Source organism: Neopsephotus bourkii, unplaced genomic scaffold (genome assembly GCF_033783945.1).
Source record: "Neopsephotus bourkii isolate Nb327-2 ecotype Australia unplaced genomic scaffold, CSIRO-AGI_Nbou_v1 NB_663, whole genome shotgun sequence".
Taxonomy (NCBI): domain Eukaryota; kingdom Metazoa; phylum Chordata; class Aves; order Psittaciformes; family Psittacidae; genus Neopsephotus; species Neopsephotus bourkii.
The window spans coordinates 1,364,514-1,386,653 of NW_026901162.1; the positions used below are offsets into that span (position 1 = coordinate 1,364,514).

At 40.0% G+C, this 22,140-nt stretch overlaps 1 protein-coding gene across 2 annotated transcripts in view; it reads right to left on the bottom strand.

Annotated features, from left to right (window-relative positions):
- The window catches only part of CAB39L (calcium binding protein 39 like), a 47,096-nt gene that overhangs the window by 18,464 nt on the left and 6,492 nt on the right, over nt 1-22,140 (bottom strand). For both annotated transcript variants that reach the window (XM_061353089.1, XM_061353088.1), the window contains exons 3-5: nt 19,160-19,304; nt 7,052-7,216; nt 2,282-2,400 (exon numbers count right to left, since the gene is read on the bottom strand). In XM_061353089.1, coding sequence (XP_061209073.1) covers nt 2,282-2,400; nt 7,052-7,216; nt 19,160-19,261 — 386 coding nt within the window. In that variant the 5' untranslated portion in view covers nt 19,262-19,304. The remainder of the gene's footprint in view (nt 1-2,281; nt 2,401-7,051; nt 7,217-19,159; nt 19,305-22,140) is intronic.

Here is a 22,140-nt window from a genome sequence, read left to right on the forward strand (position 1 = left end):
ACAAGCACTGCACACTGCCTACATGCAGCAAGCTGTGTGTTCAGGGCCCTAGCCTTGCTGTAGGTACATGTTTTAAGTATCATTTATAGAGAATCCCAGCAGCAGGACACAGGCAGGTAACGCAGCATCACGTTTGACATCATTACACTGTTCTGCAGCAGCTGCTCAGGAACCACCAGGCTGTTCAGGTCTGTCTTCTGGACTACTACTCATTAATTCAATGGCACTTTCTAACAAGAAACTCCAGAAATGGCAATTCTGATACAGCACAGTGCTGCGGAGATATAGCCAAGAAATCATTAACAAGGAGTCCAAGGACCAAACTAACATGGACATGCTGCTCAACTCAGCAGGAATTTCCAAAACAGCACCCAAGTGATGCCATTTAAATCCCTCCAGTGACTCAGGTCACCTACAGCAAAATGTCTGTCAGCAGCATATATGCAGAACATAAAAATCCTTACTATCATCTTAATATTATCTGTTCTTACAGGTGCCAAAGAAGTTCTGGGACATGATCCAAAAATATTTTTTAGCTTTAAGTAAAGCCCAGACATATGGCAGCGATACACACACAATGTGCAAAAACAAAACCAGTGAAAAATCGAAACAGCAAAGACAGAGAAAAGGGAAAAAATGATTGTACCTATCTATGAAATTGAAAACAGTTGTACAAGTTAACGAAGTTGGGATTAAAATCACTGTCCTGAAACTAGTAGTTTGAGGTTTATATAAATGGTCAATTTTAATGAACAAATGGAACCAGAATGCATTTAACTGTCAGAGTGGTTTCCTCTCTGAGGAAGCTAGCAATTAGTAAGATAAAACTAATAAAGAGTTTCAGAATTAAAGCTAAATCACTATACTTGTAAGAGCAAGGCCCAGCTCAGCCCAGTCGCCTGCCTAGGCTCTCCACTACCCTGCCTGTGAGGAAGGCAGCAGGTCCACACCTTCTCCCATCGCAGCAACCAAGAGCTTTGCCACCATGTTCAACCACGAGCTCACAGTTTTTGAAATCCCTGGTACTAACTAGATCTCTCCATTACTTTTTTCCCAACTAAGCTGTGCTGGAATGTGACCAGTTTTGAAGGAAATAACTGTTTTAGAGGACTCCCGTGCCTATCCCTCCCCTGGCTCAGGTCTGCCCCTGGGAGAGGCTGGCTGAAAGGAATTTTGCCCTTGGGGCTGTAACTGTCATGCACAAACCTTAGATGGTGATTAGGCGTTTTCCTAGCTCTGACTGTGGAGCAAATAGTAAATAAGCATGAATACCTTCAACCTCAGGAGCAAGAAAGCAAGAAAAAAATCATTCTTATATCATCTTTTTGATATGTTGTTGATAGGCTGTTGCTAGTGTGACCATACAACTATTATGAGAATCCATGTTGTTTCATACTGATCAGCTAATAAATTAACTTATTTCTACATCAGTTATTTAATCCCAATCACATGTATTCTCATTTATTTAGGAAAAAAAACCCAACCAAAATCCTAAAGGCAAAAGAAAATGGAACAGAAAACAGTAGATTTCAAGGGTCGGAAAAGCAAAGCTTCTCACTGAATGGAAGGTGCTTTTAGTCAAAACTAAAGGCGACAGAAAGCTCAGGATTTTTAGGCCAACACTTGGGCACTCCTGAATGCAACTGCAGCTGAATGGAACTACAGCCCTCCTTGGCCAACTTACCTTGGGAACCACCAGGTTACAGCTGAGCACTGACTCCCTCAAAGGTTAAAAGATGCACACACAAAAAAATACTTAATGCTGAAAGTTGTGGAGTTCATTACAGAATTAATTTGAAGTTCACATGTGGCTACAAGGGCTGGAGAAGCCTGTCCCCCAAACACAACTATTCTTTTCATGTATTTTTGCTTCCCTTTGTTCTATAACATAGTCATCCAGTTTGACTCCAGTTATTTACAGACACTGCTATAAGTCACTCCTGCAATGCTAAAAGGTCTAAATGAAACTCAGCAGTCATCAATGATGCCACAGAAGAGTTTAGGGCAAGAACTGAAGAACAGTCATGTGGGGAGCAGTCAAGAACAATCAGCACGTAATTATCACAACATGAAGTTTGGTGAAGAAATAATGGCCAAATAAAAAAAAAATCCAGTTATTAAAAGTAGACAGTTAAGTAGAAAGAAAGTCAGTATGAAACAAAATAAGAAATCTGGAATAACATCTCTTTTTTTGTTAAGTAAAAGTGACAAAGCAGATCAGCTGCAGTGCCATCATGTTCCAGGCAATGCTGTTTAATGAAAATCAAATTAAAACACCCACCCTTTTAGAAGCATGAATAGGATATGTGGATGGGCACTAATGTATTCCACAGTAGGGCTGCGTGTGCCAATTTGTCTTCTCAAGATGTTGTTAAATATCTGGGAAACGTCCTTTTTGCCCTGTTAAAGAAGCAAAATATATCTTCAACTGGAAAAACATAAAAAAATAATCATTTACTATAACCTCTATTTAAAGTAGAAATGAAAACGAAACAAGTCAGTTTCTTCATGGGTGGTTCTCCACCTCATACTCTTGTGGCACTGAAGGAAGCCTTCAATGCCACAAGAGCGCTTCCTCTGTTGGGGTGGCTCTGAAGACTACTGATCCCACCGCTCCCATGTACACCTTTCTTTTTCTACATGAAGATGTGCATCCTCTTTTTTCTGTCAAACAAGTCCCTGGCTATCTTAAATAGCAGCACTGAAGTACCAAAAAAGCAAGCTGCTGACTTGAGTCAAACATGCTTTTGTGACGCTTACTTATTGCTCCTGCAGCCTCCAAATTTGAGGGTTACAGAGTTAAATTTAAAGGTGTGCCCACTATTTCACCATGAAAAATAAAATAATTACTACTGATAAAGCAGCTGCATCACATACATGTCTCTGCTTTAGTCACAACTAAGATCCTTCACGTTGTCATAATTTTCCCCTGAATACATGTATCTACACAATCATGTTTTGCTTTCCTGTGCAAACAACTTTTCAGAAGGTCTTTCCAAATTACGTTCTATTCAGCCACAGGGTTTGCCAATACATCTTGCATTATAAGTCCTCTTCCTCCCCCAGTGCTTTCTCCCACAGCCACAGGAGACAAACTGATGTATGAAATGCAGGGAGGGGGAGACCAGTTACTAATGACCAGTAACCAAGGCACTGAGTCAACAGCAGGTCACTATGCACAGGACAAGCTAAAGCAAAAGGTTACTTATAATTTGTACATGATCATCGATCTGCCTCAAGAGGACAAACATTCCATGGCAAAGAACTTATTGAATGTTTGAAGCCAAGGAGCAGACAGCTTCACAAAGAGGGAAAATCCCAGGTTTCACCTTTACAAACAAATCACTGCTGAGAAACACAAAATATTCTGCTTTCCTACTGGTTCCAACCCAGCTGGCTTGGAGACTTGAGGACACAAGGAATTAAATAGGAGAATCAAGTCAGAGCAGGCCAGCTCAAATGCCTTTGTCTGAAACACCTCTGACCCTTGGACATTCTCTCAATTAGGCTAATTCTTTATAAAGTCATCCCATTCTCCCCTATCTTTGCAGCACCAATAATGTATGCCTGGAATCCTGTGATCCCCAGTGGCTTCAGCAGTTAGTCCAAGACAAAACTGACCCAGAGAAGAGCTAGTGAAAGGGTGAGGTGAAAATGGCCAGAAATTAAGTGATCCCCTCTGCTATGCCAAGTTTTGTATCTCTTAATTAATATTAGGTACACTACAGCATTCTGTGTAATACCAGAGGCAGGGGGGTTGCAACTATATGATCTTTAAGGTCCCTTCCAAGCCAAACCATTCTGTGATTCTATGATCTCTTTATACATCTCAGAGAGGATATATGCACACACACACACATATACATATAAACATATATATACACACACACACAATTATACCAAGTCTTCTAGAGACCAGCGATGGTGAAAGCCAAAGAAGTTGGTCTCTCTGGGTTCTTCTAGAGGAAATGGAGGCAGATAGGATGGAACCAAGGCAGATTTCCCTCAACATCAGACATCTATAAAGGTTGTAGGAAAACTTCTACAACACTTCTTACTTGGATCTGTGGTTTAATTTTGCCTTATAATGAAATACATATGGCTACTGAAGCACAAGATAAGGCATCATGGAGATAAGTGGCTAGACAAGAACAAAAAACCTGCAAAGGATGTCATTATGTAAGTAATGAATTGCATTATACCTATACCATAATTTAGCTCATGTTTCAAGAGAAAGTAAGGGAAAGTTTCTAATGTCACCAGTCCTGAGCTTGTGGCTATTTACTGCTTCTTTCAGAGGCTTTACAGCTTGTGAACCTTTAGGCTTACATACAGTTAGCAACACCTGGTTTTTTTAGTTGACATTTTCTGTATGCCCACTTCCCTCAGTTCTTCAAAGTTCAACAACAAATTTCATCCTTTAAATTTTAGAAATCCCAGGCTGATCTTGATTCTGGGCTCCTGCCCAAACCCAGCATTAGTGCTTCATAATAATATCATCACCAAAATTATATCTTGTTCCTTGAGTGGCACAAGCAATAAACCTGTTTCTTCCATAGACATGCAATGGACGTGTGCAAGTCTTCTCTACAGGCACACCTGCTCCCAGCCACACATGCTGTAAGTATACTGGCAGGTGAAACACAAATGGGACAGGACTCAGGTCTGTGCTTGTGCCTTTTTCGTTGTGTGGATGCTAACTCTGGTCTCACTCCTCTAAACAGCCATCAGGTTTCATGAGGCCTTTGAAAGCACACCTTCAAAGGGAAGTACAGCTGTGCAAAACTGGGATCAAAGCAAGCAGCAGGGTTGGTGAGGAGGAGGCGGGGAGTCAGGGCAAAACAAAATAACCTACATGAACGTTCCCTTCAGAAATCATATTTTCAAGTAATCTATGATTTTGCTTTCTACTACTACACACAGATAAAAAAAAATAATGTGCATGTTCTAAAGTGAGGAAATTCTTGTTTGACAAAGAAACCTAAATACCAACTGTGACCATCAACATAACAAAATAAAAGCACAAGAGTTTATACACTGAAAAAGTCCATGGGGATATTAAGACAAAGAAGTACATGCTCTTACTGTCCTCTTGTTCAACGGCATTTAGTTTCTACTGTTTTGCCAAAAAAAAGTATGTACATCAGCTCTGATAAATGACTGAAAAGGTTGTATCACGGAAAAATCTATTTTGCGGTAAGAGTTATTAGAATTGATTGTAATAAAAGTAATTCAGCAACACAGCAGGTATTTCATTCTGTGCTGGTATTTGAAGACTGTGGGTTCAATATGTCCACACAGAATGTTTTGCTGACAAAAGCAATGCAGACTGTCACGTAATTAAAAAAATACAGTAGTTTCCCTTCTGTGCTGTATTTGCTAAGAGTATCTCTTCTCCTTTCTCCATCCCCCCCCTCCCCTTTTTCTTAAAAACAAGTAAATAAACTACTGGATTTTGGAGGTTTGGGGTTTGTTTCGGTAATTAAGACATTTAATGGTAATCAGGGGTACCAGGGGAAGACAATTTAAAGGACCTCAATAAATACTAGCATTAAAAAAAAAACCAACCCAAACCAACAAACCTCCTGACCTGATGAAAAGTAAGAGACCTCCACTAACACGACTTCCAAAAAGCAATACAAAATAAATAGAATCATAGCATGGTTTGGGGTGCAAGGGACCTTAATGATCACTTAGCTCCAACCTCCCTGCCACAGGCAGGAACACCTTCCCCTAGACCATGTTGCTCAAACACTCTCCAACCTGACCTTGCACACTGGCAGGGATGGGGCATCCTGGCTTTACTAGGGGCAGGAGGAAGAAAGGGGGAAAAAGAAACCATAACTTTCCTGCCACTCCTCCCTACAATATGGAAAGAAAATTAAACAACAAAAACTTCAGTAATAGGAGAAAACTTCCAGAAGAAGGTAACTCCCGCAAGAAGCAGCCCTGGGAGCAACAGACAATCTCTCTAGAGAACTGATTTTTAAATTCAGCAGCTGCCATGCCCTATACATTGGCTACTGCTCCTGCTTCAGACCTCAGCAGTGAAGGTCTGACTCCTGGGAGCTGGGGATTTCTCACTGTTCAGAAACTCTGGGACATTTGTGATGATTCACTGCATCTGGGAACCACAGAAATCATGGGACTCAGCAGTCCCTGTGGACTCTTATCCCAGATGACCACAGACCACAGGAACATTGTAATGACCTGTCAGTAACAAAGTTTCTTCCCAGTCCTTACCAGTCAAAGGTCGGTTAAAAGGGTTTATAATTATCCTGAATCACTGCAATATTTTCTACCATAATTATTCTCACTATTTATAAGCAAGTTCAGTGGTCTTTGTAGTTGTCTACAAAGTTCTTGGCTTCAACAAGAAAACTGGCAAAGTTCTATTGGAATGTATATTTTTTATATAACTACATTAAATTAAATAATATACATACCCATACATATTCATATTAATATTTCTGCTGTCAAAAAAGTTATATTCTTTTCTTCTTTTAACCCAAATCATTAAGTGGGGGCAACCCAATTTACCTTGCCAGCAGCTGTCAAAATCCGTTTTTAATCTTTTCTACCTCCCTTCCTCACAAATAAATCACACAAATTTTTTGCAGTGTTTGTCACATAAGATTTTCCCATGATTTCAATTATTTTTATTCCCTGTGCCTGCCCCCTTCTAAATTGGACATGCTGTTCAAAGACAGTGGTTGTCTCTAGTTCACGATCCCAAGGAGGTTCATCATCACCACAGCTTACAACATCAGTCATAAATAGTATTCTCAGCATCATTTCCTATCTTGTTTGGATACACATGGCAATCTCTCTTTTTTTGTTTGTTTGTTTTGTTTTGTTTTTTTAATCAGATGCATTGCATTTACTTCCAGTATTTGAGTGCATCTATCAGGACACTGACCAATCTACAGCAGCTGCTTTCTACAGCACATGAAAACCAATTTTGAATGCAATTAAATTATTTAGACTTCAGAAAAATACAGTGACAACACTGTGACCAAGGAGGTGAAAAGGTTTCTGAATGCTGACCTACCTCAAAATCTATCAGCTGCAGGTTGGCAATAAGTGTCACTATAAGGCCACTGTTGTACAGCTCTTGCGCCAGCTGAGCCACGATTTCTGTAGGTGGCTCCTTGTCTGCGGTCCCACACAGAATTTCCTTCATTGCTTGCAGAGATTTTGACACTTCCTCTGATGCCTGTTTGCCAGCACACAGGTTTTGTTTCAAAAAAAAAAAAAAGAAAGAAAGAAGAAAAAAAGCATTTACTTTAAAAGACAAGCAGTTTAAAACCAAAGCTTCTAAATGACAACGATTGTTATCTGTTGTAAAATGGTTTAACAACTTTATGTAATTCCTGAGGCTGGAGGATTCATGCTGGATTCTGCAGGTTGTACGCAAGCACAGTTACTTTCAATTTAAACACAGCATGCCAACACTTACAGACCACAGGCATAAAACAGGGGCAGTTCCTGAGCAGCAGCCCCCAACCAGCTTTCCCCCTAGTTTATATAGCAAGCATGACATCATATGGTCTGGAATACCCATTTGGTTAGCTGAGTCACCTAGCCTGGCTGTGTCTCCTTCAGCCTCTTGTGTACCCCCAGCCTGCTCACTGGTGGGGTAAGGTAAGGAGCAGAAAACACCTTGGCTCTGCATAAGCACTGCTCAGCAGCAACTAAAACATCCATGAATTATCAACATCACTTTCATCTTCAATCCAAAACATAGCACTGTACCAGCTACTAGGAAGAAAATTAACTTTATCCCAGCTGAAACCAGGACACCCTGCCAGCTTTGTACTGCCATCACCTATTTCTCCTCATCAAGTGTGGTTTGAGCTATCATCGTCCACAAGTGACTTGCCTCCTGAGCACGCAGACCCTTCAGTCTCAGGTTGGGGAATTCATTAAATGAAACAACTGAGCAACCTGATCTACTGTGAAGTGTCCCTGCCCATGGGAGGGGGGTTAGAACTAGATGCTCTTAAGGTCCTTTGCAACCCAAACCATTCTATGATTCTAATTTGCTTTAGTAAAGCTCCACAGCTGCCACCAAGTGAACTAAAATAAGTCTTTAATCTTTTGCTCCCATCTACTGTATGCTAATTTTGTGCAAAGTTTCGGGTATCTAATGTAGAGGACAAATCATGAATCACCTTGCAGAACGTCTTGACCAGAAAGATTATAACAGGAAAATGAAAGAGAAATGCACATAAACAGGTAACAGCTTAGTGTTTGTGGCAGTCAGCAGGTTTAAAAGTGAACAACAGCCCATTTCCCAAAGGTCTGGCTCACGCTCTCCTCCCAGGTTTGTTCCACTTCATATAAATAAAGACTCTCTGGAGCAAAGGTGTTATTTTTTCACATGTGTACGTGCTTTAAATCCCACCACCCTCAGTCATGGGGCTATGGAGGCAGTGGCTCTTCCTGGGTTGGGGTATACTTAATACATGCATGACCCACAGCAAGCCTGTGTTGGAGTTTTTGGCAGGGAGTAAGAAGGAAGTAAAGGACAGGTTTGAAAGCAAAGCTGAGAATGACAACAAAGTGTCAGGCAAGATGGCTGAAGATGCTGAAGATAGGACAGCATTTCACACCTATATTGCAAAACCTTTATTTGAAATTAGTGTTTCTTTAATTTAGCAGGGGAAAAAATAAACATAAGGATATGGACAGAAAAAGTGGGAGCTGTCTATAAAAGCTAACTGGACATTAATGGATAGTCAAAGCCAGATCAGTAATTTCAGTATCTCACATAAAGGAAAAATGTCATACTTTCACACCACCCCACTAATCTCCATAAAATAAAACCACAGTGCTCCAGAGAAGGATCTCTCAAGTGCTGCTGATCTCCCAACACTTTAATACAGATTTAAGTCACAGGTTTCATTCACACTACTGAATAAAAATCCTAGAAAAAGCCCAGAAATCCCTAAAAACAAAAAAAGCAAAACCAAAACCCCAATAAAAATCCACTTTCACATTAAACCTACCTGGAAGATTCAAAGATTGATTTTGCACACAATAAGGAAATGTTCTCCCCAATCTGTTTGTACCTACTCTCAGTTTTCTGATAGTTGAGATAGGTCATGATGAGCACTGTGTAAATGAATATGACTATGTGATAACTTTAACCACAGCAGAAGTCTTGTTTCTTACCATCACTCAGCAAAAGAGCCTATTTTTACCTCAAATGTCAGTGGTATGTCACTAGAGATATCCCACAGAGTACAGATGGGATTAACAACAGGGGTGCTATCTTGGAAACTAAAGCTCTAAATCTTTATATGAGCTGTGCAAATATTTTCATATCAAAGGAAAAACCCATACATTTTTGGCTTTTCATCCATTCTTCTGGTCAGGGTGTGAATCTCTGGCATTCTGTGGTAAACAACACATTAATTCCTTTCCTTTCAAGTATAAGTAGTCACTTCCAGTATATAGAAAAATCTCTGCAAGACTCAACTTCAGGTTTAATTTTCAAAAAGGAGGGCAAAAAGCAAAATGAAAAAGAAAACAAAACTGCAGAACACAGTGGTGTTGATGGGCACAACTGAGCACCACAGCTGTATTTCTCTAATCATCTGCCATCCCACCCGCTTATCATATCAGCTTTTCTTCATGCAGACTGCATTTCATGTTTAACTTCCTCCTCATTCACATCTACTGGATAGTCTGTGGTTTGTCATTCAACTCATCACCAAAAGCCATTCCTGGTCAAATCTAAGGACAGCTTGTTGGTGCCTGTCCTTCATAATCTGTCCAGAGGAAAACTGTAATCCCAAACACAGATTCTTAAAATAACAGCCACTTCTACCCTTCATTTTGACATTCCCACTTAATTTCACCGCATTTTTACAATAATACCCTAAGTACATAAGCACTGGTTCTGGGATGGAAAATTGTCCAAGACTCAGAAGAAAAAAAAAAAAAAAAGACATTCCAAGATCCAAAGACCCAAGATGTGTCCAAAACAAACAACAAAGCAAATGCATTCACTCAAATACATGGAAAATACAAATGACAGAAACATAGCTGCAGAACAGCTTTGTCATAAGAAGCCAGACTCATTCTGATCCTCTTTAGGAGAATGTGCAAAAACTAACAAAAGCCTCAGCAAGGCACCCTTCCTTCAGCAATGCCATAAGCAAAACTGCAGTGAGAAAAGGAAAAAAAGATTTGCTAGAAATACCAAAGCCTATCACGACTTCCAGGCTACTTTTTATTTTCCATAAGCAACAATAGCAAAGTGCTGCAACTGCCACTTCAGCAGAAATTACAGAGCAAAAGAAAAGGTTTCATGAAATATCGAAGCACTTTAAGCCATTTGCCTCAATCTTGCAATTAAGCACAATCTTATTTCTAGCAGATTTTCCTTTTGGCTTCTAGACATGAGTCCTTTACATTATGACTAAATGTATGCCATTATATTTAGAGAAGCTGGTATGAACAGAGGAGAAAGAAACAGGGAGAGGAAAAAACTAAACAAAGAATCCTGAACAGAACAGCTTATATATATTACATGCAAATGTCAAAAATGGGATATGTTGAACTTTGGACAGTTAAAGTTGCAAACAGGAACAACAAAGCACAAGATGAAATGCAAGCCGATTCCCAGCACACAGATCAATTTCATGTTTGTGTTGCTGTCACTGCACAGCGGTCAGGATCTTGACCTCCAAAACCAATTTAGGATGGAAAAGACCCTTAAGATTATCAAATCCAAGTATTACCCCAGTTCTGCCAAGTCAACCATTAAACCATGTCACTAAGGGCCACATCTACATGGTTTTTTAACACTTCCAGGGACAACAATTCCACCACTTTCCTGGGCAGCCTGATTCATCCTTTCAGTGAAGAAACTTGCAGGTTTATAGCCTACAGGCATCTCGGTTCACAACATCCAAACTTGGGATGATCCAGTTCCACCACAGAACACTAAAATTCAGGGTGGGTACATGGCTAAGTCTCAAGTGAGTTAAAAGGTTGATTTGCAATAGCTGTGTAAGGGCAGTAAAAGAGAGCACTACCTATACTGACCTGCATAATGAAGGCAGTTTCATCAATAGTGGCCATTTCTTCTCTGCTTTCACCCAACACAGGACTAATAAGTTAATTTGAACAAGAAGGATCTTTTTATCCACAAAGCATAGTTTATAGTGACCGGCATGAGGTTTCTGGATCTATTTTGAAATAAAATGTTTTGTGTAAATGTTGAAATCTAATAATCCTTGGATTACTCTGCTAACCCGGCTAGACTAGATGAGGTACAATAGACTTGAAGCTGGAAAACTGACAACAGAGATAAGCCTATATAAGTTCTCCAAATCAAATTATAAGGTTGTTCAACTTACACTTATAAAGTTGATTTTTTTTGGCAGCATCAATGTGTCTTTTCAAACCTACCAACAGCAAGAACTGGAAACTTTGACTTAAGCATACTTTTCTCAAGCTTCTTTTCCTCATAGATTCAAGTCTTATAATTGTTGACTTAATGGGACCATAACACAAAGAAAGGAGCTTATGAAGAAATCATTCCCTGAAATTCTATGTGAAAAAAAACCCAACAAATCTTCCCCAAAAGATGTCAGGACTCTCCGTTCTATAGCCTACCATGCATGTGAAGACCAGCCCATTTGGTTCCAAAGTTCCAGCCTTTATTATACAGAATGGGTAGCACTATTATGCTGATCTTCCTTTCCCACAGTGTTAATACCAGGTTCTTCAATGTAACTTGCTTTGCCAGGCCTAGAAGGCAATTTCTGAGTTTTATCTATTTTTTTGGACTGATCTTTGCAGGGGGGCTGAAGTGCATGACAACATTCTTAGGGCAGTAATTTAGCATTATTAAGGAATGCTAAATAATGGTTAATTTTTTCTCTATATTCCACAATTTTTTTTTTTTTTTTCACTAAGGGATTACAAAGAAATCCTACAAGTCTTTTTTTCTGTTCTTCTAAAATCTTCCAGAGAGATTTTAAAGAGGAGTGTGGAAGGCTAAAACAAAGGTCTTATCTGTTGTTTACGCGGAAAGCTGAATTTTTATTTCCATAATCACATGAGTTGGGACTTTCTATACTCAAAGGCTAAGTTGCTTTATTTGCAACACTGTTTGTGCGTGATAAAGCAAAACAAACAAAAAGCAGAGCTTTGGCTTCAGAAAACAAAACTCCATAAAGTCAGGTTTTTAAAAATAGAGATACTTTACCAAGAGTCCTCAACTTCAGCAACTTGAGTTTTTCAGCTGTTTCAACTGGCTTAATAAAAATTACCTCTGTTGACCAACCTTGACCTTCCCCTCCTTAGCCACTTAGGGCAGTTTCACGTTTACCTTAAAAGGGTCATAGTAAGTGCTCAGTCCATACCTGTTATGCTTGTCAAAGAGAGACGGATCTCCTGATATGCCATGTAGATGCATTGCATCTTTTTACGCATCTCCAAAGAAGATTACAGAAACAGTAATGGGAAAAGTATCAGGCCTTGAATAATCAACACTGTAAGCTCCTACACCTGAACTGCAACTTTTCAAAGCTTTCAATGGCTTGTCTCTATTTTACCTCTGTTTCACCAATAGGTTAGAGGTTTCACACATACGTACATATGTTACAGGTCAGAAGGGCTTTTTCTTACTTCTGCTCATCCAGGAACTTAATATAACATTTATGACCAACTATAACAGTGAAGAAAAAAGCAGACTGCATGAACTTTTTCCACCTTTCCAAACTCAAGATACCGAATATACGTAAGAAAAATATAGGATGTCTGACATCTGTCATTTGCATAGTGATCAAGAAATCCTCAACTGTTCATAAGAATATGGCAAATAGGATCATATGGCTTCTGTTTGTGCACCTTGTATATTTCCAGGGCAAAAATCTCCTCCTAAGCTCTTGCTTACTTGCACAGCAGCAGAAAGTAACACACACAGATGCCTTCCAGCGTGATGTTAAATACTCCAATGTGTGATTCAGTGAGCTGCCAGTATTCCATGTTATATATTACAAGCAAAAGCAAAAAGCTCCTTGGTTTGGCTTTGTCTTGTTTAAAAATACTCTGTGTGATTCAAACCAATTTTCCTCCTAAAAGAATAGTGCCAGCACAACTCTTTCTACATGCAACTGTTAGGACTCCCTTTAAGCGCCATTAGCAGAATGTGAATCCAGCATCTATGTAGCTTCAGGGTCATCCCAACTCACTTATTCTTGGTAAAATTTCATGCTTAACAGATATATAGGAACAAACTGTGGACGTTTTGGGACAGGAGCCATGAATTCTACCATTTAGCAAAATAATAGTACTCAAGGAAGCTGGCAAAGACAATTTGGCCAAGCAAGCACAACAGGGAAACGCCTTGTAAAAAGATGTATAATTAAATGAACAAGACAGGTTTGCCCCACCTGAACATAAATTCCTTTCCCACTGTTAATCCTGTAATCCTGCACTTAACGCAGAACTGGAGGTTGTAAAATCCTTAAAAATACTTTTTAAAAAAGGCAACAGATGAGACTTTTAACTCTCAGCACCAGTACCTAATTGTATCTGGAGTTTCTTCCATCTCTAGAGCACCAACAGGCTTTAGCAGAACTGGGAAGCTGAAACATGAAATGTCCCACAAAACCCCAGGACATGCAGAGCTGGAAGGAAGGCCAAGCCCTTCTTATCTCATTCCCTCAGTTTCTGTGTGCAGCAATGAAGTTGAAGGCAGTTTTACAACTGACTTTGGCAGCTGCAGAATCACATCCATAAGTATCCATGTTCACAGTAGTCTCACAACCATTCTTCCATGCAAATGCACATCACATCCTCCGCACGCACCTCATCCTGCACGCTGGTCCCCAGTCATTTTAACAGCACAGGAGCAAGCAAGGTGAACAGGAGCTGATAATGGCTTCATTATTGTGAGGTAAAAGGGCAGGATTTACTGACATAAATATTTGGTCTGGAAATCTTACAGTCTTTCAACTGCAGCCTTAATAAAGTGCTGCTTTCCTGCCCCTTTTGGACAGCATCAAATTTGTTACAGTACATAGAGATGAAACAAAAGACAGATTGCAGTGACCTACCTGAGCAAGCAGTCTTGTTAGATATATGCAAGTGAAAGAGGCAGAAGCTAGACACTTCAGGTTATTTTACATCTAGCTTCACTACATTTCCGAACACTGACTAAAGGTGCTGCAGCCTACAGTTCTGCCTGCCAGGGAAAGCAGCCAGCACAGTGCCCTAAACCAGCTCTAACTCACTTGGGTTCATCTTCTGCCACAAACCCAAGTCTTAGACCAGCTATGCTAGAAACTGTAAAACTTTCAGCCCACTTAGGCCAAGCACAAAGATCGGGCCAAGTTTCAACACACCCCAGATCTATTTGCTATACTAAATTAAAAGCCTGTACCACTCTGCAGGCTTTTGCTGCAGGGCAGGTTCAGAAAATGTTACCAAACCTGTAGGCACTGCAGATGGCACCGAGTTATGGCTGCCGCACCCAAGGGGGTTTGGTTAGCAGTGAGAGTGATGTGTTTAATGACATCCTTTGATGACATACTAGATGCCACCTGCAACACATTGTGCAGGCCAGACGCAGGAGAAGTCGCGTTGTCACTCCCCTTTCTTTGTGAGATGGGTCAGGCATCGTTTCTATTAATGTGCTTTTTACAACATCCATTAACAAAGGACATGGCATCGTATCAGTAATAAATACAGTGGCATGGCCAGCACATCACATGCTGTCTGTTCTTCCTCAGGGTCAAGCAGATCTGTCTGCTTGATACCTGGATTTCTCCTCTCTTGCCCCCTACTTACATGCATCCTCCAGACACTACCGGAGTTCATGGCAGAAAGAAGGAACAGAGCCTAAGCTCTGAAGGCTTCATTTCCTAGGTATTTAAATACTTCCCTGCTTTTCTAGTTCATTCCAGAATGGGCATTTCTCATTAAATCCAAGCACAGCTTGCTTCTACATGACTGAGATTAACTTTTTATGGCATTTATAGAATTCTATAATAAAATGTAATTAATTGCTCTTCACCACATCAAGCCCGAACAGGATGGCAGCAATTGTACGTGCTACAAGAGCACCTTATGTATTTCAAATGTTGGAGGAAACAAGGATGGCTGATAAAGAGGACAAGGCAGCTTTAGTCCACTTTGTCAGTTCTGTCTTACCCTACTTGATCTCCCAGATGTTAGATTAGATTTGACAGTGCTCCAATATCTTCTTTAAAATAGATGTCATAAAAAAAAAAAAAAAAACACATTAAAACCAAGATATTAGGAAGAGCACTTCAGAAGAAAAGGATCCATGTGTGGTGGCACTTCTCAACCTGAGCTCTATGAACCATCAGAATGTAGCTGAGAAAATACCAAAGCTTTAGGTACACGTATGTCCATGCAAGCAAACAAACAAAAAAAACCCCATAAAATGAAAGAACCAAACATTCAAACTTAGCTTATTTTTCAGCTGAGAGTTTTAAAAAAGCATTGTGGCAACACTACATGGATTCATAGTTAAAAAAATAATAATACATGGAGGAACTGGGTTAAATTCAATCCTTATCTAAGAAGATAGATGCTAGTGCAGTCAACAGAGCTCAGTCAAAATCTGAACGGGTCCTATTCAATAACTAACAAAAAGTATCATTAAGAAAGGGTGCAAACTTCTGTATATGATGTGTGCACTTGGCAAAGAGTCTCAGAAAATACGTAGGATTGCCTTTACACTTAAAAATTGATTCTCTGCATCCTATCTACCAAGTTGTGTCCTCCCCCCTTCTCCCATTGCTCACAGAGACTTAACTGATCTGTTGTAAAACTCCTTCTACCTGCATACTGCATAACTTGGTAGGAATGATCATTTTAAATAACACATTATTTAAAAACAGCCCCTCCAAGGCACAGATGGTTCCTGCTGAAAGTCCCACAAAGTTCTGCTAGAAGCATCAAACCCCTTCTTGTCCAACCTTGCGCCTCCGCAGTTGCCCAGAGCATCTTCACCTCAAACTTAGAATTTCTCAGCTGGGAAAGGAAATGAGGAGGTTCTTCACCAGCCCTGCAGTTAATTCAGGCTTTGCCACACTTCTCTGCCAATTCTGGCTGTATTAGCAACTTTTAGCTCTCTCAGCCCACATACCACATTGGCTGTACTACAACAACAGCTCAATTGTCACAGGATAAATCTTCCTGTTTAAGTACCCGAGGCAAGTCCTTGTTGGAAGCTATTCTGCACGGAAGCAGAATCAGGAATGCTCCTAGAAGTCCTGGGAACCTTGGGATTATGGTCAGGCACAACAGTAACCCTCCAGCTCCCGCAGCAGACAAGAAGCCAGAAATCCAAAAACTTGGAGAGCCCTGATTCCCAAACTTCTGCATTCACAGGCCCACAGGATCCAACCCAGGGTCTCTGGCTCTTGCAGGAAGCCAGACTTCTGGGCTCTTTTATGAAAATTTGACACTTTTCCTCTCCCTCTGGAAATCAAACAGGAGATAAATTTTAGAACCTTGCCAGGTTTTGAAGAGCACAGAGTACAGCACTGTGCTTTGTTTTGCTTTGCTTTTGTTTCACTTAAATTTCTCTAGCCATACTCATGAAAAGACGTTATTCACCAGTTCTACTAAGTAAGGTTTGAAAACCTGCGTGCCATTGAAAGTCTCCTCCTTGCCTTTCCTTCTCAAACCCAAAATGCAAACAGCCCTTAAAAATGGTTTTACTAAGCTAACAAAACTGTATGAATAGTAAGAGATGTGATAGGGCGATTGTTTTTTGCAAGAGTTTTTTTTCCTGCCATTTTTAAAGTTTATTGGTGCCACTGCACCGAAGATGCTTCATTCCATTCACTTCCCTAAACTCAAGAGAATGAATGCATCTATTTTCTTTAATAGGTATTTCCGGACAAGCTCAGTGCAACACTTTCAATGAAAGGTAGCATTGCTGAGGACTCTAACATCTTCACTTCTGTGTGCTTCCTCTACATTGCAAAGCAAAGTCCCAAGTCAACAAGCCACATAAAGCATATGTGTGAATAGCATCATAGAACAGGCTGATTTCTTCTCTTTCTGCCTTGCTGCTGAAGCAACTGACTTGTCCCCCGCTCCCTCCTCTCCCCTTGACAGGAAAATACTGAAAACCAACCTCCTCTTGTAAAGTAAGTGTCATCATTAAATTCATGAGCTGTTTCCATCCCTAATGGGAATGCCAGGGGAATGCTTCCATCTCTTTTGCTTGTGAGGAAAACACACACCAGCTGTTCTGACTTTTATGAAAAATTCACATTGAGTTCTTGATTTTCTAAGTCTGAATTTCTCCTTTCTTGTCACTGACACCCAAATAAACAAACCAGCTGAAAGCTAAAAATCCTCCAAACCACAACCAAGAGGAGTCATAATGCAGAGCAAATAGAAAAGAAACCCTAGTCTAAATCTTCTGCTTTGAATGTCTTCTTTAATCAGGCTTCGAAAGATGAATTCAGCAGAGGAGAGAAGTTTCTGTTGGTTTATGTAGTTACTTGTTTTAAGTTTTAGTTCAGAGTCAAATTCCCTCAGTGCTTTCAGTTAACTGGAGATATTTCAGCATGAGACATCAAATACCAGAGGGCTCCCTGAAATCCGTGTCACTGATCTTACATAAATAACACACACTGAGCTATTTGCTTTGAACCAAAAAGTTTCAAGAGGATTTCACTCAGAGCGTGAAGGGCTCCGTGCCTACCTTTTGGGTTGGGCTTGTTTTAATACTTGCTCATTCGCAAGGTGGGGGAAGCACAACATGCACACACAAACAGCAGCTGCACAAAAACAGTGTTAATGTCACTTAGCAGCTATTTCTGTCTCCACTCACATTCAGTTTTAACCTAAAATTAGCTTGTTGTTAATTAAAATCATATAATTCTGCTACAGTAATACTATAGAAGGCTGGAGTCTCAGATGCCAGGAAAAAAAAAAAAAAGAAAAAATTATTTGATTTTATGTAAGCACAAATTCCTAACTGGGAGCGTTTTGTACACTGGGGTGCACCTTCTCAACTGGTTACTGGAAAAGTGGCAAAAGTTACTCAAGTCTGTGTTACAGAGTTGGAGGAGAGCAATATTATCAGCAAAAACTTAGCACTATGATTAGAACATGAATAGTACAGCTCATAGAATCACAGAATGGTTTGGGTTGGAAAGGACCTTAATACCATCTAGTTCCAACCCCTATACCAGGGGCAGGGACACCTCACACTAGACCAGGCTGCTCAAAACTCTGTCCGAACTGACCTTGAACACTGCCAGAGATGGGGCACCCGCAATGCCCTCTGGCAACCTGCTCCAGTGCCCCACAGTAAAGAATTGCTATCTAATTTAAATCTCCCCTCTATCAGTTTAAAGCCATCACCCCTTGTCCTATGCCTACAGTCCCTGATGAGGAGTCCCTCTCCAGCATCCTTGTAGGCACTCTTCAGGTTCTGGAAGGCTGCTATGAGGTCTCCATGCAGCCTCTTCTCCAGGCTGAACAGCACCAATTTTCTTAGCCTGTCTTTGCATGGGATGTGCTCCAGCTCCCTTATTATCCTCATGGCTTTCCTCTGGACTTGCTTGTTCCACATCCTTCTTCTGTTGGGGACACCCAAAAATATACACAGTATTCCAAGTGGGGTCTCATAAGAGCAGAGTAGGGGGGCAGAATCGCCTCCATTGACCTGCTGATCACACTGGTCATTTAGGAAGCACTAGCACCCAGAAGGTTGGAAAGTATTGACAGAGTGAGATCTCTTTTATATATACCTGAATACATACAGGTTTGCCATTTTATGCAAACAGGGTTCATCGGTAGTGTGTACTCACACATTAATTGGCAGCCTCATTTGGTATCCTAATAAAACAATTAACGGTATTGTAGTTTTCAAATAGCCTTCCAAGCTGTTTCATTAGATCCAGCACTGTTTGAAGTAGTAGATCACCCTTTGTTCTGGCTAAGGCTCCTGGATCTCAAGATTTTCTGTCTGACCCCAGATCCGGTGTATTTTACTTATGCAAAAGCCCCTGATTTCAGCAGAACCATTCAAACACAAAACTATTCACATGCCAGTGCTTGCAGAATCAGGGCAGTGAGCGAACACAATTTTATCATTAGCATAACAACCTTATTGGTCTTCAACAACATTATCTCATACCTTCTCTGTCTTTTTTTCTTGTTTTTCCAATATGGCCATGTTTTCTTTCAGAATTTTCACAATCTCGGCAGGATTTTTGTGCGATTTACTAAACAAAGGCATGGTTTTTCTTCACCTGGATTTCTTCCTTCAGGAGAGAAGAGCTCTGCTTTAAATCAAACAAGAAACAAGAACAGTTTTTAAAGTTTATATGAAAATGCAATAAAAACACACAAAGACGTAGTGAACAAGAAAAGCTTATGCCTCAGGCACTGTATTTTGCTTCAGCTTCTCAGTAAAGGAGTATAATTCCTCATGTACAGTTACTGCAAGTTCATCCAGGACTCACAAGCCACCATTATCAAGTGGAAAGCTACTACTCAGCACCTGTGCAGGAGCTGGATGCTTCCTGAAACTGCTCATCTACAGGTCAGCACTCCAGTGAATCTATGCCTATGTCCAACATTTTTTGGACACTGCATATCTGGCAGGCTCCACTAGATTTCTGATAGAGGTTTTTGCTAAACTTCACCAGCTTCATCATGATGGAGGTAATGCTAGCATATCAAAAGCATCCTCTGTTTAGGGCACCACAAGATAAGATCCCAGCTTCACCACCACTGCTCCTTCTTCAGCTGCTTTTCTTTTTCAGCCTAAAGCTTCTCAAGAGGAAGCAGCTTAAGCTATCCCCTAAGCCTGACAGACTTCAAGAATCTGCGGGTCAGATCTCACTTGTGTAAAACAGTGCCCAAATTAAATAAAGAACAGAGAATCAGACCCAAATACAGACACAAATGTTTTTGTGACATTTAAATGAAAGATTAAGCATTTTAATGAAAATGGTTCTGTTTGTTTAATTTAAAACATTCTTCCTCTTTATGTCTGGAAAGGAAAATACCACATCACTGTATTTATACATAAAAAAACCAAATAGCTTAGTTTCTGATTCTACAGAGCATGAAGTTGTGAATTCTCATGGGTTTTCCTCAGGGTCCAATACAAAGATATGCTGAAGTCAATGGACAGACTACAGATGGGAACATGCTCTGGTTAAAGCAGCTTCCAGGGAGCACAGTACCATTTTGGCTGCATTCTAGTTTGTACAATAACAAAGAAGGGATGGGAAAAAACCTTTATCCCTTTCCACAACAAAAGACAACCATCACCATCTCTCCACACACACATTTGCAAGATTAGTTGTGCATATATACACAAACCACTTCAATCTCCTTACACTTCAACTTTTACAATTAAATAATAAATTAAAAAAATTTTAAAAAGAGCTTTATACAGGAGGTTTTAAAGGCAAGTATTAATACACACAGTATAAAGGCAAGTATTAATACACACAGTATAAGAAGAAAACCCAGTGGTCCCAAAAAACCCAATCCTTTCATGCTTTGTTTTTACTATTGACACACTACAGAGTCCATCAGGCAGTATGGCCCCATTTATGCCATACAGCCATGTGTTACTAATTTCCAAATGTTCTATGGAAATAATAAATACCCAGATTAGATATACTGTCTATTACAACTATAAATAGCAGCCATATAAAACAACCAAGTACAAAATTCAAACCATAGAGTACTTAAAAAAAAAAAAAATAAAAATCCATACAGTCTGATCTAACATCTTATTAAAAACAAAAATATTTTTGCAGATCATCTTCGTAAGAACAGTTTCTATGACACACAGGAAATATTTTTAAATGTCATATTTAAACTAGAAGTTCCTTTATAGTGTCCAGAGCAGAGGAATTTGTATATAGCTTCTCATTTTTTGCTAGGTCAGTTTTACAGGAATATGTTCATGCTCATGGCTTTCAAATTTCCATTTTTGAACTCCTCACAGTTCAGTTCAAACTCATTTTTATTCCTGTAAGTTTTGGCTATGTAACTTTCACTCCTTGGCTGAGCTCTCAGCTGTGGAATCTTGCTCCCATGGAGCTCACAACTGCAAGCTTTGGCAGCACCATCCAGCTAGCAACAGAGCAGAGTCACACCTCAACCTGACAATGTGCAAGACTGAAGACTGGGTATACTAACAACTAATTCCTTTGGGCATGTTCAGCTACATACAAGCACTGGAAAAGACTGGGATGCCAGTATTATAAAAGAAATTCATTTCAATGCTGCTAGGAAGCACCAAGCATTCCCTAATCCCACACATGCTGCAATTAGATTAATAATACACAACACACTTTAGGAAGAACTTGATCCTCCATGATTTTATTATCTGCAAAGAAATAGCATGAGGATGTGAAGATGGAAAAGAGTCAGAGAGCAGGAGCTGAACAGGCATGTTGCGTTTCAGAAAAGAAATATTACTATCTTCCCCTTTTAGAAGTCTCAGAAAAGAAAAAATAAAGAGGGAGACAATTTGATTTTTAAATTGAAGTACACACGAGCTAGAGATTCTGAGATTTAAAAAAAATGAAGTCCACATTTCTAACTGAAATGCTGACTTTAAATTATAAACACATTTTCCTCCCCAAAGTAACTTATGTAGCTGTCTAGAGTATGGTGTCTGTAGTTAAATAGTCACAAACTTTGCTATAAAACTCCAACAGGCAGGCCAGCACTTTTCCACTGATAGTTCCCATCCCACCATCAAGTCACCACAGCACTGCTCAGTGCTAAAATACCATTTCTCTTTTCTTCATAACCTACCAGTGTCCTAATCACAACAGCAAAATCAACAATAATAGGGCAGGAAGGGACTCAAGAGACTGTTTAGGTCATCCCTCCACTGAAGACAGCCAAGTCTCTGTTTCACTTCATTTATCAGTCTTACATACAAAGCGAAGCATCTGCTGTATGCAAGTGGAGTGAGACAGGAAAAAAGAAGAAGAGCCCCAGATGTACATCCAGGAATGTTTTTGGATTTATCCCTTTTCTGGACACAGTTTTAACCCATCAACATGTGGCTAAAGATGATGCAGCACTTCAGAATGGCAGCTGCAGGTTACAGTCCCTTTTGCTTCTCCAGGCAGGAATCTA